The following is a 15,515-nucleotide window of genomic DNA, read 5'->3' on the forward strand; positions in this document are numbered from 1 at the left end:
AGATGGAGTCATTGCTGTCACTGCAATGGATCCAGGTGTCAATCCAGCTCATGATATTATCTTGGACCATGGGCCATTGTTTCCAATGCATTGAAATGAAACATTAACAATATGTTTAGATATGTTAAAATGGGAAAGGGAAAGCAAAAAGGAAACAAATGGAGGGATGACAACAAAATAAAGAGAAGATATTGAATCAGTTCAACTATTGATCACTTTTTTTCAGAGTGCATCTAGTTTTAAACTCAAAATCGCATACATGGTTTCCTAGTAAAAGCAAATTAAGTGATTATTTTAATTTTTAAAAATGCAGTTTCTGAAGAATTAACACCATGTTTGAAAAATCCTACCTCGAACCAAGTTACAGAATATTGCCAGAATGAATAATAAACATAGATAATTCCAAGGCAAAATAAATAAATTGATAAGTATAAGGGCAATTTCTCTTTCAAGAGCATTAACAATAGAAGTATGTGGTATTTAAAGAACTACATTAAACTGTTGGAGAAATAATTATGTTGGGCATACATTAATTATGATAACATCTATAAGAATGATAATAACTTGAACTAGATAGACTGATTTAATTGGAAGGCAATGAAGAATTCCAACCATTTAATAAGAGATCAAACAACTATGGCCCATGGGAAGGGGACAAGGCGATCAGAAATTTAACCAAATCCCTTTTCTTTGCCCAACACAGATAAGACGGAAAAAAAAAGAACAAAAAATGTTTGCTCTTAATAGGATTAAAGAGAAAAAGGGACCAGCCAACACAAAACATTTCACTGTTATTAAAGCAACAGCTGCTGTGCTTGCCATTAGAGGGAATAGTTCAGACACTTCAGAGATGTGCTTTCATGATCAGAAAGTCCTAATATATTATATGTGGCTTATACACCGCTTGTCTCAGAACAAAATGCCCTCAAAGGTCAGTCTATTTAATGATCACACTTTACATTTCATAAGTATTAATGATAATTGATTAGTAGTTCCATGGATTGTGTGGGTACAGCAATCTAGCTTGTTTAAATGGATTAACTACACATCCGTCTGTAGGCGGATCTTTTTTTTCTTGAATCAGACAATATGTGGGCTGTTAGTGGGGGTAGGGAGACTCAGGTATAATCAATAATGTTGGCATAATACATAAAGATTTCATACTGTAATTTGGCCGTTTGTATAAAACATGGAGTGCAAAACGCGTGAACAGAGGTAAACAAGATACACAGCAACATATTTACCACCGAGATTAGATCCCGAATGGTTTTCATCTCGATTGAAGTCAGTGTAGAAGAAATTCAGGTCGAAGTGATATTGTAGCATGCTTGAACTTTAAATGTACTGAACTATTCCAGGATTGAGCATTGGGATTTGTTGCAATTTTCTTTTATCTTTCAATATTTAGTTAAAACTCTTTTGGAGCTCTGACTTGTGCAAAGTCTTGCAAAAATCTTTTGTTTTGAGCACAGTACTGTGCAGCAAAGAGATCACTGCTGTTACCATGTCTTTGTTTCACTCTTTGATTCTGCTGCTTTCAACTGTAATCATGTAAATGAAAGATAGGGTGAAAGCTTCAGTTTCGACTGAGTCCTGCTAAAGCAGGATCTAGCTCAATTATGGAACATGTGAATGCTTGATGGAATTTTCGGGATATCTTCTGATGAGTAATGTGTTTTTAATTTTAACCACAGAAATGGATGTGGTTGAAATACTGGTCACATGTAGTTTTAAATGCAAATAAATTAAAGAACAGTTAAATTCTGAGAATTCCAGATGTGATTATTTAGAAAATGTGATGGTTTGATATTTGACTTACCAGGTAATATTTCTTGTTCTCCATTCAAAAACTCCAGAGCGCCGCTCCCTTTATTCATTGGGAATAAAAAGAACTTTTAAACTAACTAGGCACTGATTCTCAAGCTACCTTTAAACTTAAAGGGTGAAGTTTCTTCTGTTCCCTTGAAACTCACTGGGGTTTATTTTCACCAATCCCTTCAACAGCTGGAGCCTTGTTTCTGGTGCTCCATTTAAAGTCACTGTTTCCAGTGCTCCCTTTAGATTTCAGATTTCAGATGTCAGAGTACATGCATGACATCACCTACAACCCTGAGATCCTTTTCCTGCAGGTGCGGCAGAATTACTACTAATTGCTAGTGCAAAAAAAACTGTACACTGTGTAAACATGTAAACAAATAAATAACTATAAACAGATAACAAATTGACTGTGCAATACAGAGAGAATAAAAAATGAAAATCAATAAAATGCACAAGTAAGAGTCCTTAAATCAGTGGTTCTCAACCTTTTTCTTTCCACTCACATACCACTTTAAGTATTCCCTATGCCATAGGCGCTCTGTGATTAGTAAGGGTTTGCTTAAGGTGGTGTGTGGGTGGAAAGAAAAAGATTGAAAACCACTATTTTAATCGTTCCTAATTGACTCGTTATGTGCTCTATTTCATAACTCCAAAGGAAATGGGCCATTGACAATTTTTCTCAAACAAAATATTTCAGTAAAAATTGGGTCTAGAGCAGTGATTCTCAACCTTCCCTTCCCACATAAATACCACCTTAAGCAATCCCTTACTAATCACAGAGCACCTATGGCATAGGGAATACTTGAAGTGGTGTGTGAGTGGAAAGAAAAAGATTGAGACCCACTGCCTTAAATGAATCCCTGATTGAATTTGTTGTTGAGGAGTCTGATGGTGAAGGGATAGCAGCTGTTCCTGAACATGGTGGTGCGAGTCTTGTGGCACCTACCTCTTTCCTGATGGCAGCACAAGAACAGAGTGTGTGCTGGGTGGTGTGGGTCTTTGCTACATTTATCAAACTTAAAAATTTAACTAACTTATCTGCTGCTCTTCTATTTTTAATAAAACTAGTTTGATCCATATTTATTAATTTTGGTTAAAATTTAGCTAACTGATTAGCTAATAATTTTGATAATATATTATAATCTGTATTCAGTAATGATATAGGTCTATATGAAGAAGGTTATAGACAATCTCCTTTTGTTTGGAATTACCATTATTAACAGTGTTTTGAACAATTCTGGAGGTCATGCACCTCTTTATTTGGTCTAATACCCCCATTAATACAGATACTAATAATTCCTTAAATTCTTCATAAAATTCTGGTGGGAAACTATTTTCACTTGATGCTTTATTATTCTGTAGTGACATTAAGGTCTCATAAATTTCTATTTCAGAAAAAGTATTCGATAATTCTAAATTTTCATCTACGTCTAACATAGGCAATTTAACTTGTTGCAAATATTCTTCTATTTTATTATCATCTTTCAAAGATTCTGATTGATAAAGTTTGGCATAAAATCCCTTAAAATTATTATTTATTTCCTGTGTTTTATAAGTAACTTGATCAGTTTTTTTCTTAGAGGCAATTATGGTTCTAGAAACTTGCTCTGTTTTCAATTGCCATGCTAGTACTTTATGAGCTCTTTCATCCAGTTCATAATATTTTTGTTGTGACCTCATTATATCTCTCTCCATTTTGTAAGTTTGTATTGTATTAAATCTTAATTTTATTTATTCTAACAATATTCTTTTCTCCTCATTTTTTTTCACTTGTAGTTCCTTCCTAATTTCATTATTTATTTTTTCAACTGATCCACCTCTTTCATATATTCCTTTACTTTTGAAGTATAACTTATTATTTGATCTCTTAGATGTGCCTTCATAGAATCCTATATTATAAACTTGTTACTGAATCATTGTTAGTTTCAAGAAAAAAATGTATGTTGTCTCAAAAAGTCGCAAAATCCTTTTTTCTTCAGCAATGTTGTATTTAATCTCCACCTATAACCTATCTTTTGTTTTTCCTCTTATAAAATTGACAAAATTAAAGGTGGATTAATGGATAGAGTTCGTGCTTGATATTCAACCTTTTGCACTCTAGATTGAAATAGTGCAGAAATTAAAAACATGTTTTATGCCGAAAAGAATAATCTCTTTCACTTAGCTGAATTCTTCTCCATATATCCACTAACCCCATATCTTTCATTAAATCTATTGCTATTTTAGCCACTTTATTTTTTTATCATTTTATCACCTGACCTATCCAGTTTAGGGTACAAAGTAAAATTAAAATCTCCTCCTAATAAAATTTTTCCCTTAACATTTAATAATTGCATAAAAATATCTTGTACAAATTTACCATCATCCATGTTAGATGCATATACCATCATTAAAGTTCACTGTTCCAAATAAATCTGACTATTTACCATCCTGCTGTATCTACAATTGTGTCCAGTATTTTCACTGGTAAATTTTTATTTATCAATATTGCTGTACTTCTAGCTTTTGAATTAAATGAAAATGCCAATAGAGTTCCTACCCAATCTCTTTTTAATGTTCATGTTCTTTTTCTATTAAATGTGTTTCTTGTAAAAAAGCAATGTCTATTTTTGCTTTTTTTCATAGACACTAATAATTTTTTCCACTTTATTTGATTCTGTCTCCCATTAATATTAATACTAATAAAATTCTGTTTTCCAGCCATCAGATCTCTTTACTAAATCTACTATCCATCCATCTCTACTCCCATCCCTCTCATTTTTATCAATAATAATATATTTCTTAATGTTTTTGATATATTTAGGTATATTGAGAAAAAGAAAAGAAAGGAAACCAGAAAAATATAGAATCCCCCCCTCTCCAAAGTCGTACATTATTAAAATGATCTCTTTAAAACCCTGATCTATCCGAGTTGCGGTCGAAACCACAGCAGGACTCATGATCCCTGGAAGTTAGTCCTTCACTTCCAACTAACTCTCCTAAATTACTGTTACTGTCTTTTGTTGCATTATATCTAAATAATCTTAACCATTTATGAATGTTTACTTATTTATAGATCCCTCAGGTTAAAATTTTCCTCCCCAATAATCTGTCTCAAAAAAAAAATTCCTTTTTCCCTCTCTGTATTATCAGCTATAATCATTCAGTTTATCTCTCATTCCAAGCGTCACCCACTGCTTGTCTCTCTTTCTCAGCCAATGAGTCTGGAAGAAAAATGTTCAATACTGCTGGATACCTTAAGACAAAGGTTTCTTCCACAATACATTTTTAACAGCATTGAACTCTTCTCTGTTTTTAAACAAATCAAAACTTGTATCAGGGTAAAAGAAGATCTTATTTCCATTTTAAATTAATGGTAATTTTCTTTCTTTTGCTTGTTTCGCCACAAGTTCCAAGATCTTTCCTTTCACTTCACAATAAAACAATTTGACCAGCATCGGACGTGGACTTTGATCTGGTTGTGGTTTCGGTCGAAATGCTCTATGAGGCTCTTTCAATCTCAATATCTCTTTGAAATTCAATTACCTCCAAAGATTGCAGAATCCAACGCTGAAAAAATGTCTTCATTTCCTGACCTTCATCGCTTTCTTTAAGTCGAACAATTTTTATATTATTTCTTCCACTAAAATTTTCTAAAATGAAATTTTTTTTTTAAGTTAGTTGATCTTTTGTTGCAGCCACTTCAGCTTGAATGTTTTTCATCTGTTCTTTAACATTTTAAAATTTGAATTCCTTTCCTTTACTTTTCTCTTCCACAACTTCAAATTTTTTACCCACTTGCAGCATTATTCTTTCCACCTTCTTTGTAAAGTTTTTATTTTAAACCATACTCTCACTGTACTTTTTAACTTCTGCTGTTAATTGGACCAAAGATTGTTGGAAGTTTTCCAAATAGTTCTTCATTTCAGCTGTAAATATATGTCTCTCTCATTTTCAAGGTCGGCCTCACTTTCTTATCTGCCTTTTTTTCTTGTTCAGTTTCTTGTACAGTTACAGCTGTTTTTTTCTTTCTTTGGTGACATCTTGTGTTATTTATTTGATCTTCCAACAACTTTTCCTTTTTTTTGGCTTCTTCAACCTTTATTAAGCCTTTTTAAAAACTTTTTCGGAGAGAGAAGAGATGCACAGTCCAACCCCACGTCATCATATGACATGCACCCCCCCTGAGCCTATTCCTATCCATATATATGTCTTCAGAAGGATATGGACGAAATGCAGGCAAATGGGATTAGCCCAGAATGCCAGCTTGGTCAGCATGGATGAGTTGGGTTGAATCTCACATCCTGCCCCTGAGTTCTACAATGTTTCTTGAGATTAGCGAGAGTATGACATTAGCTATTGCCAAGGAGGGAATAGTAGAGTGGTTCTCATTCCTATTCTGGCTGCTGGAAAGTCTAAAGTCAGTCCCTAATGGTGTACATGTCAGGGTACTGAAAAGCTGCATCAACTAACTAGCCAGAGTGTTCATGGACATTTTGAACCTCTCATTGCTGCAGTCAGACATTTCCACCAGCTTCAAAAGGACATCAATCATCCCGGTGCCCAAGAAGAGTAGTGTGAGCTGCCTCAATGACTATCGACCAGTAGCACTAACTTCTACTGTGATGAAATGCTTTGAGAGGCTGCTCATGGCCAGAATGAACATATACCTAAGTAAAGATCTGGACCCCCTGCAATTCACCTTTCATCACAATCGCTCCACAGCAGATGCAGTATCGCTGCCTCACCCCTCAGCTCTGGACCACCTCGAAAACAGCAATTCATACATATGGCTACTCTTCATTGATGACAGGTCGGCCTTCAATACCATTATTCCCTCAGTGCTGGTCAAGAAGCTACAAACTCTGGCGTCTGTACCCCCCTCTGCAATTGGACCCTTGACTTTCTCATCGGAAGACCACAGTCATTACAAATTGGAAACAATGTCTCCTCCTCACTGATTATCTTCACAAGTCCACTCCAAGGATGCCTGCTTAGCCCCTTGCTCTACTCATTATACACCCATGACTGTGTGGCCAGGCACAATCCAAGGCTATCTACAAGTTTGCTGATGACACCACAGTTGTCGGCAGAATCACAAACACCAATGAGAAAGCGTACAGGAGGGAGATAGATCCATTTGTTGAATGGTGCAACAACAACCTTGTGCTCAACATCAGCAATATAAAGATGATTGTGGACTTCAGAAGGAAGTCAAGGGAACAAAATCCAGTCCACATTGAGGGCTCAGTGGTGGAGAGGGTCAAGAATTTCAAATTTCTGGGTGTCAACATCTCCGAGGATCTGTCCTGTCCTGAAGCCTCCATGTTGATACAATCATGAAGAAAGCTCCCCAGCCGCTATATTTTGTGAAGTGTTTCAGGATATTTGATTTGTCATCGAAGACTCTCGTAAAAGGAGTGCCATGGAGAGCATTCTGACTGGTTGCATCATTATCTGGTATGGAGGTGCCAACTCTCAGGACAAGAATAAACTCCAGAGGGTTGTTAACTCAGTCTGCAACATCGCAGGCACCAGTCTTCACTCCATCGAGGACATCTACATGAAGAGGTGTCTTAAAAAAGCGGCCTCTATCCTCAAAGACCCCCACCAGCCAGGCTACACCCTCTTCATTCTGCTACCATTGGGAAAAAGGTACAGGAGCCTAAAGATGAACACTCAGCAACACAAGGACAGCTTCTTCCCCGCTGCCATCAGATTCCCAAATGATCAATGAACCAAAGACACTGCCTTACTTTTTGTGCTCTATTATTGTTTTTTTAATATTTATTGTTGTAAGCAGTTTATACTATGAGTGTTTGCACTATGATGCTGGTTTAAACTCTGAATTTCGTGATAAATTCTGATTCTGATTCTGAGAATGAGGATTATGTTGGACCTGGCTTTAATGGCACATTCAGTTCAATAGTGTACTGTTCCTTGCTGGCTGTGTAAAATGGAGAGACAGTCGATTTATGTGAGGTTTGGGGGCCAACAGTTCACAGCACACTCAATGTTTGGCATTGCAGTTAGCACAACTTTACAGTGCCAGTGATAGGGACTGAGGTTCGAATCCCGCGCTGTCTGTTAGGAGTTTGTACGTTCTCCCTGTGTCTGTGTGGGTTTTCACCGGGGGCTCTGGTTTCCTCCCACTATTCGAAATGTACCGGGGGTGTAGATTTATTGGATGTCAATTGGGCAGCACGGACTCGTGGGCTAAAATGGCCTATTACCATGCTGTATGTCTAAATTTAAAATTTAAAAAATTGGGACTTGAGGATCTGCCATTTTATGATTTGTGATTTTTTAAAATATAAACAATTGAAAGAAAGGGTATAACAAAGGAAAGTATATGATTTTTGAGACGATGGTGGTGGTCTGAACCTGGGGGGGTGGAAGATGTCTTGTTCTAAATGAATATATTGGGTCCATCTTCACAGAAGGAGGGATAATACAGACACAGATGTTGAGGAAGGAGAATGAATGTTACACTGATCAACATTCAAGTATCTATTTCCAGTCTACTCAGTGAATGGATCCAATTGTGCTTCTCAGTTCATTCTATATGGCTTCTCCTTTGTCATCTCCTAAAATATCATCTATCTGAATAGCTGTAGTTGTTCCTTTAACCAGTACCCATATTTCTCTCTTTTCATTCCCACTCCCACCGCTCAGGCAATTTTGTCTGAACAGCAAACGATAGGTCCTGCCCATCTTTGACATGATGTTTCAGTCTTACTTCTATGCCTAGAGAACACAAGAAACTGCAGATGCTGGAACCCCAAGCAAACAAAGAGGCTGGAAGGACTCAGCAGGTCAGATAGAAATGGACAGTCAATGCCTCATGTTAGGTTCCTTTCTTGAGACTAAGGAGGGAAGGGGAGAGGTGAGCAAAGATAGGGAAGGGCTGGGGTGAAGCAAGGAGGTAGTAGGATACTAAACAAATGAAGGTGGAAGAGGTGGAGCAGGGAGACAAGTAGGGGAGGAGACCAGCTGGGGAAGGGCAGAGTTGTGATCAAGTAAACAACAGGTGGAAACTGTAGAACCAGATTTGGATGGGGGTTACTGACAATTAGAAAATTCAGTGTTCATGTCATTGGATTGTAGCCACCCAGGTGCAATATAATTGCTCTTCAAGTTTGTATTTGGCCTCATCCTGGTTGTGGATGAGAAACAGGTCTGTGATGGGAATGGGGAGAGAAATTAAAATTGCTGACCTAGAGTGAAGGTGTTCAGCAAAGCAGTCACCCAATTGCATTAGATCTAACCAATCTAACTGCAAGCACTGAATGCAGAAGTAGATGTCGTTGGAGGAGGTGTGTGTGAAACTGAGTCACCAGGGATAGATGAGGGGTGAGATGTAGGGACAAATCTTACACCCACTATGGTGATTGAATAAAGTGTTTAAGGGTGTAGAAGAACAGGTGGGGAGGGAGGATTGAACCAATGGGTCACGGACAGAGTAAACTCTGTGAAAAGCAGAAAGGGGTGGGGAGAGGATGATGAGTCTTGTGGTGGGATCACATTGTAGTTGGCGGACTTGTTGGAGAATGATGTACTGGATGCTGTGACTGGTGGGGTGAAAAGTGAGGAGCAAGGGAACTCTATCCTCATCTTGCATGGGGGAGGAGGGTTGAGAGCTGAAGTGTATGAAATGGTAGTGTTGTAGCTAAGGGCTTTATCAATGTCAGTGAGAGGGAAGCCATGTTTCTTAAAGAGGACATTTTAGATGTCCTGGAGGGGAAGGCCTCATTCTGGGGACAGATGTGACGGAGATGGAGAAACTGAGAGAAAGGGATATGATCCTTACATGAAACAGGATGGGAAGAGTTGTCGTCCATGTAGCTGTGGGAGTCATTGGGTTTGTAAAAATTGTTGATGGATAGTATACCTCCTGGGATGGAGAATGTGAGGTCCAGAAAAGGGAGTGAGGTGTTGGAAATAATGAATTAAAATGTGGGATAAAAGTTGGTGAAGTTGTTGAGTTCTGCATGGGTACAAGAGCTAGCATCAATGGAGTTAACAGAAGCCAGGCAGGAGAAAATAGAAGGGATCGAAAGCATTTTCAAAGGGAGAACATGTGTTTGTAGTGTGTTTGAAGTGAGGAACTGATCAGGTCTGTGTTCAAGAAAGAAATGGAAGGACTTGGGAGAATCTTGATAAGGAATAGATGTGGATAGGGATTGTACATTCATAATGAAGATGAGGCGATGGTAGATAAGTGGGAAGGGGAAACAAGACAGAGTCCAATTATGAGAAGATAGGATTATTCGGTGTGGTGCGCTGTCAGTCAGAAGCAAACACAGAAACCAAAAGACTGTACAACAGGCTTTATTCAACATAAACGTCCACAGAGCCAGCTGTGAGGAGAGCTGCTGTTAACTCTGAGAGTGTCTTTGAAGGGCCAGGTCAGGTTTATATACCGGAGGGTAATTGATACTCGATTGGGTGGGGCTTGGTCTATTCAGGTCGACTGATTGACACCCGGCCAGGTGTTGTCCCCATGCTCTTCTGCGGGTACAGTGGTTGCCCCCTACAGTAGGCCAGTGGTGTACCACCGCTGTTGGGCAGGTGCCGGCAGAAACAGTAGGCCTGCCAGGGCAGCCCTGCTTGTGAATCTTGTGTAAGAGATTAAGCAAACAATACAGGATTAGAGACCTGGCAGGTTAGAAGTGGTGACAGGGACATAACTGGAAGCAGAGATTGTGATGATATGGGAGATAATATCCTGATGACCGTTTATGGAGTCCTGGTCTAGGGGATAGATATGAGGAGGTGTTTGAGTTTAAATTTTAAATTTATTTTTTTAAATTAATTTTTAAAATTTAGACATAATTACAGGCCATTTCGGCCCACGGGCCTGTGCTGCCCCAATTACACCCATTTAACCTGCAATGTCCAGAACGTTTTGAACGGAGGGAAGAAACCTGAGCCCCTGGAAGAAACCCACACAGACACAGGGAGAAGATACAAACTCCTTATAGTCAGCATGGGATTTGAACCCTGACCGCGATCGCTGGTGCTGTAATGGTGGTGCACTAACTGATATGCCAACCATGTCGTCCTGCTGATTTCTGTAAGGTGGAGGTCAGTTCACCAGGCCCACAATCATGCTTCTGATGTCTGCAGGTTTAATGGTAAACTTGGGGTTGAAGTGGAATGAGTGGAGAGCTGTATCTTCAGGGTGAACTGAGGTTAGTGTGGGTAAGGGGGTTGAAGAAGTCCCATTGACAATTAGAAGTGAATAGGTCAAAAGCAGGAAACTTGGCTAGAGAAGGGTTTCCAAGAGGAGGTGGGGCTTTGGAGTCGGGGAAAAGGGTCATTACGGAGGGTGAAGGTTGGGAATATCTTGTCAGAGAAAGGCCTGCAGAAGCAGAGGTGGCAGGAAAAGAGCTCGGTATCATTGCAGGTAGAGAAATCAGTGTCGGTGCAGAGCTACAAGGGGGAGACTGTGCTGAGGGCAGATCGTTCGGCATTGGAAAGGGGGGAGTCAGAAGGAATAGTGAAGACATGGCAGCGGTTTGAGCTCGGGACAGAAGAAGCTCGGGGAAAGGAGGGATCATCGGGGGCTAAAGTGGGAATTGAGGAAGCAAGGAAGGTGTACGAGCAGGGTTGGGAGAGGTGTTGAGTTGACGGTGGGATATGTCAACTAAGTGGTTGGTTTTGGAAGGTGAAACAGGAGAGTGAAAGCAGGAGTGCAGTGAACCACTGCAGAACAAGGTTTATCTGTGTTCTCAATTCATCAACTTTATTTCCAAGATGTACATTTTCACTGCTTTCCAGTGCCACTTGCAAACCCCACCCCCATTCTGCATGAACTTTTGCATCTTGTACTTCTGAAATTATAATTCACTCTCTGGCAGGTTAATTAAAACTTTCCAAATGGCACCAGTAAACGTCCCCAGAAGGACATACAATTCCACAATGTATATATGCATTGAAATTGGTACCTGCCACTGCTGAAAAAGAACTTTGTTAAAAAAACTGCAAAACTCTATATACAACTACTTTCTTGAATTAAAATATAAGTACACAAAAATAGATGAAAAACTTGCTGTTATCTTACTGCAGAAAAAGACATACAGTTCTACTGTCGTGCCAAAGCAGTCCCTGATTAGTATAACAAAAGGAGGTTCAAGAGCCTAATCGCAGTTGGAAAGAAACTGTTTCTGAGGATAGACCTGGTGGCCTTCAGGTGCCTGAAGGTCGCAGTGAGAAAAGGTTGTGACCAGGGTGAGAGGGATCCTTTATGATGTTGGCTGCCATTTTGAGACTGTGCTTCACATGATCAGAGCCTGTAATGGTCCTGGCTATAGGCCCTTTCAAGCAAGGAAAATGCCCGACTGTAAAGGCAGAGGTTCTCTTCCCTTGCGTCGAGAGACTTACCTTTCTGAATGTGCTGTGGCTAGCTCCAAGGCACCGAACGCAACCCTTCTCGGTGAAGGATAATTCGCGGTGCGCAGAGGTCCACCATCCCACATGAATATACAGCCGCTGCAAGCCCGTGACCCATTTCTCCTCTCACTCCTCTCCCTCCATGACCCCTTCAAAATAGGGACGGCAGGCAGGAGCCATCAGGGCAGCGGGGGCCGGTGGGAGCCATCAGGGCAGCGGGGGGGGTAATGAGAGCTGTCAGGGCAGGGACAGTCAGCGGGGGCCGTCAAAGGGAGGCCAGTGTGGGCTGTGATAGCCTCACTGGGCCACTTCGGCCTTCAGGGACCTCTCTTTAGCTCAAAACACAGCTGAGCAATGGTGGTCTTCTCTACTTATAATCCCCCACACAGATGGAACTGTTCTGGGAAAAACAGAGCACTTCCAGCTGTGTGGGGAATTATGGATAGGGAAGACAGGCATTGCTCTGCTGTGTATTTGACATGTGGCACTGTGGAACCAGTCGCCCCACCTCCATCGGATCTGGAGGGCACTACAAGGCACCACTCGATATGAATGCAGTGCAGGAGCAGCCTTTTAGGGCTGCTGTCTGAAAGGTAAGTTTTATGTTTTCCCTCCACGCTTGTAGCTGGCCTCCAGGAATAGGCCTGACATGAAATGGCCTTATGTTTGTTATCTTCTGGAGCCTTCTGTGTTTCTGGGCAGCCGAATTACCAAACCAATCTGAGATGTCACCAGTAAGTATACTTTCTACAGTACACCCGTGGAGGTTTGATAGAGTATTTGACATCATGCCAAATCTCCTCAGACTGTTTAGAAAGTAGAGGCGCTAGTGTGGCTTTTTCATGGTTGCTTCAATGTGCTGGCTCCAGGAGCGGTCTTCTGAAATGTGGACTCCCAGGAACCTTCTGTCTCCCTCAACCTCTTTCCATCAATCCAGACAGCCTCTCCATCCTAAAATCAACAATAATCTCTTTGAACTTGACGTGATTGATTGAGAACAAGGTTGTGATTCTGTCAACCAGATACTTGATCTCCACTTTGTATTCTGATTCATGATTTCCAGTAACTTGGCCAGCAATGGTGGTGTCATCAGTGAAGTGTGGATCAAGTCGGAGCCGATCATGGCTACGCAGTCATGGGTGTGGAGGGAACAGAGCAGGGGACTAAGCAGACATTCTAGGCATGCCTCTGCATCGACGGTCAGTGTGGAGAGATCAATGCTGGGACCTCAACAATTTACAGATTATATTAATGACATAGGTAAAGGCCCCTAGTGTATTGTAGTTAAACTTACTGATGATCCAAAAGTAGGTGAAAGGAAGCAAAATGATATACAAGGGAATGTAAATAATTACATGAGAATGTGCAAATCTGGGAGATGGAGTATCAAGAAGAAAGTAATACTAACCAAATTAAATTGATTCCATTACTACCTCAACATTGTTACTGATTCAGACATCAGATTTGCCCTGTTGAGATGCAGCCCCTCTGATTTACACAATTTCATGTTTGACAGAAGGCTCTCCCTTCTGCACCTTCACTTCAGCCACACTACCTTCTATTTCTGTAAACATTGGCACGTAGGACCAGCAGTAATCTTTGGATTGTTATCAATTTTCATCCATTATTAAGTAAAGTTGTGTAACAGAACACTCTTACATTGGAGGAGGAGGGAATCTGAGACCAGCTACTGACTGACTGCTTCCATAGAACGACATTAGTTAGAAGTTGTGCAATCCTGAGATGATTCTTAATTCAAGTTTCGGTTAGATGTTTCTATTTTATTCAGTTGATATTTCCGACCTATTTTGACACAGATTACAGTGAAATTGTTGAGAGGCCAGGAGGTTCTGCAGGCCTGGATGATAGGTTCTCTTTGCCTGATCCCCTTCACCTGCGGATTTTCGCATGGTGCAAGTCCTTCTGCTTGTGCGGATATGAAACCAAAACACATCAGTGCTCACTCCCAGGACCCACGCAGCAGCTTCATCACAGTGCACACCAATGGATCTACCTACCTCCCTGGGGACCAGGTACCAGGTAAGGACTTTTGATCATATGTGTCTGTTGCTCTTGGACACACATGTCTTACTGAGGCTTCCGGCCTTCTTTTGATGAGAAAGGGAAAGCTTTGTTAGTAATGGTAAAATAACTAGTATGATCTGTAAAGGTACCTGGGGATTTGAAACCAATAAATGTAATTACACCTCTACCTCCCCCCTCCCCTGTTCAAGAAAAGGGAGAGAGAGAAAACAGGAACCCCTTGTCCAGTTATCCTTTCATATAGCTTTGGCTTTGAAGGTGGTGCAGAGGAGGTTCACCAAGTTAATTCCAGAAGTAAAATGTAGAGATTGTGTAGCCTAGGACTATACTCATTGGAGTTTAGAAGGATGAGGGAGGAACTTATAGAAACATATAAAATTATGATTGGAATAGATAGAAGCAGGGAGGTTGTTTCTACTGGCGGGTGAAACTAGAATCAGAGAACACAGTCTCAAGCTTTAGAAGAGTGGACTTATAACAGAGATAAGGAGGAATAGTTCCTCCCAGACAGGAGCAAATCTGTGAAATTCTCTCCCAAGGAAGCAGTAAAGGTTGTCTAATTGAATGCATTTAAGACACAAGACACTGGTAGATACTGTAGATTTTTGAAGAATAGAGGAATTAAGAGTGACGAGAAAAAGATGGATATAAGGAGCTGAGTCCACAGTCAGATCAGCAATGATCTTGTTTTATGGCTGCGCAGACGCAATAGGTCAGATGGTCCTTCTCCTGCTCCTATTTCTTATGTTTTTATATTACCGTCTGTCATTGGGAAAGTGGTGAAATTCATCAGTAAGAATGCAATAGTCGGACAATCAGAAAATCATAACACAATTAAGCAAAGTCAATGTAAATTTTATGAGAAGGATATTGAGTTTGACAAATTTATTAGAGATGGGGTGGATAAAGAGGAAACAGAAAATGTACTGTATTTGCATTTCATAAACAAGAATGCACAAAGATTGACCAGCTAACGGGAAACAGTAAGTTGGGACAAATAGAAAATTTTAACGTTGACAAGAGAAAGGTGTTAGAGAGATCAATGCTGGGACCTCAACAATTTACAATTTATATTAATGACATAGGTAAAGGCCTCTAGTGTATTGTAGTTAAACTTACTGATGATCCAAAAGTAGGTGCAAAGGAAGCAAAATAATATACAAGGGAATGTAAATAATTACATGAGAATGTGCAAATCTGGGAGATGGAGTATCGAGAAGAAAGTAATACTAACCAAATTAAATTGATTCCATTACTACCTCAACTCTTACAATGCATCA

General features: G+C 40.0%; 1 protein-coding gene across 1 annotated transcript in view; it reads left to right on the forward strand.

Annotated features, from left to right (window-relative positions):
- The window catches only part of LOC138756744 (reelin domain-containing protein 1-like), a 59,432-nt gene that overhangs the window by 23,383 nt on the left and 20,534 nt on the right, over window positions 1-15,515 (forward strand). Inside the window, exon 2 of the mRNA XM_069923129.1 lies at window positions 14,010-14,232. Within this exon, the coding sequence (XP_069779230.1) occupies window positions 14,010-14,232 (223 nt within the window). The remainder of the gene's footprint in view (window positions 1-14,009; window positions 14,233-15,515) is intronic.

This window comes from Narcine bancroftii, chromosome 3 (assembly GCF_036971445.1).
Source record: "Narcine bancroftii isolate sNarBan1 chromosome 3, sNarBan1.hap1, whole genome shotgun sequence".
NCBI lineage: Eukaryota > Metazoa > Chordata > Chondrichthyes > Torpediniformes > Narcinidae > Narcine > Narcine bancroftii.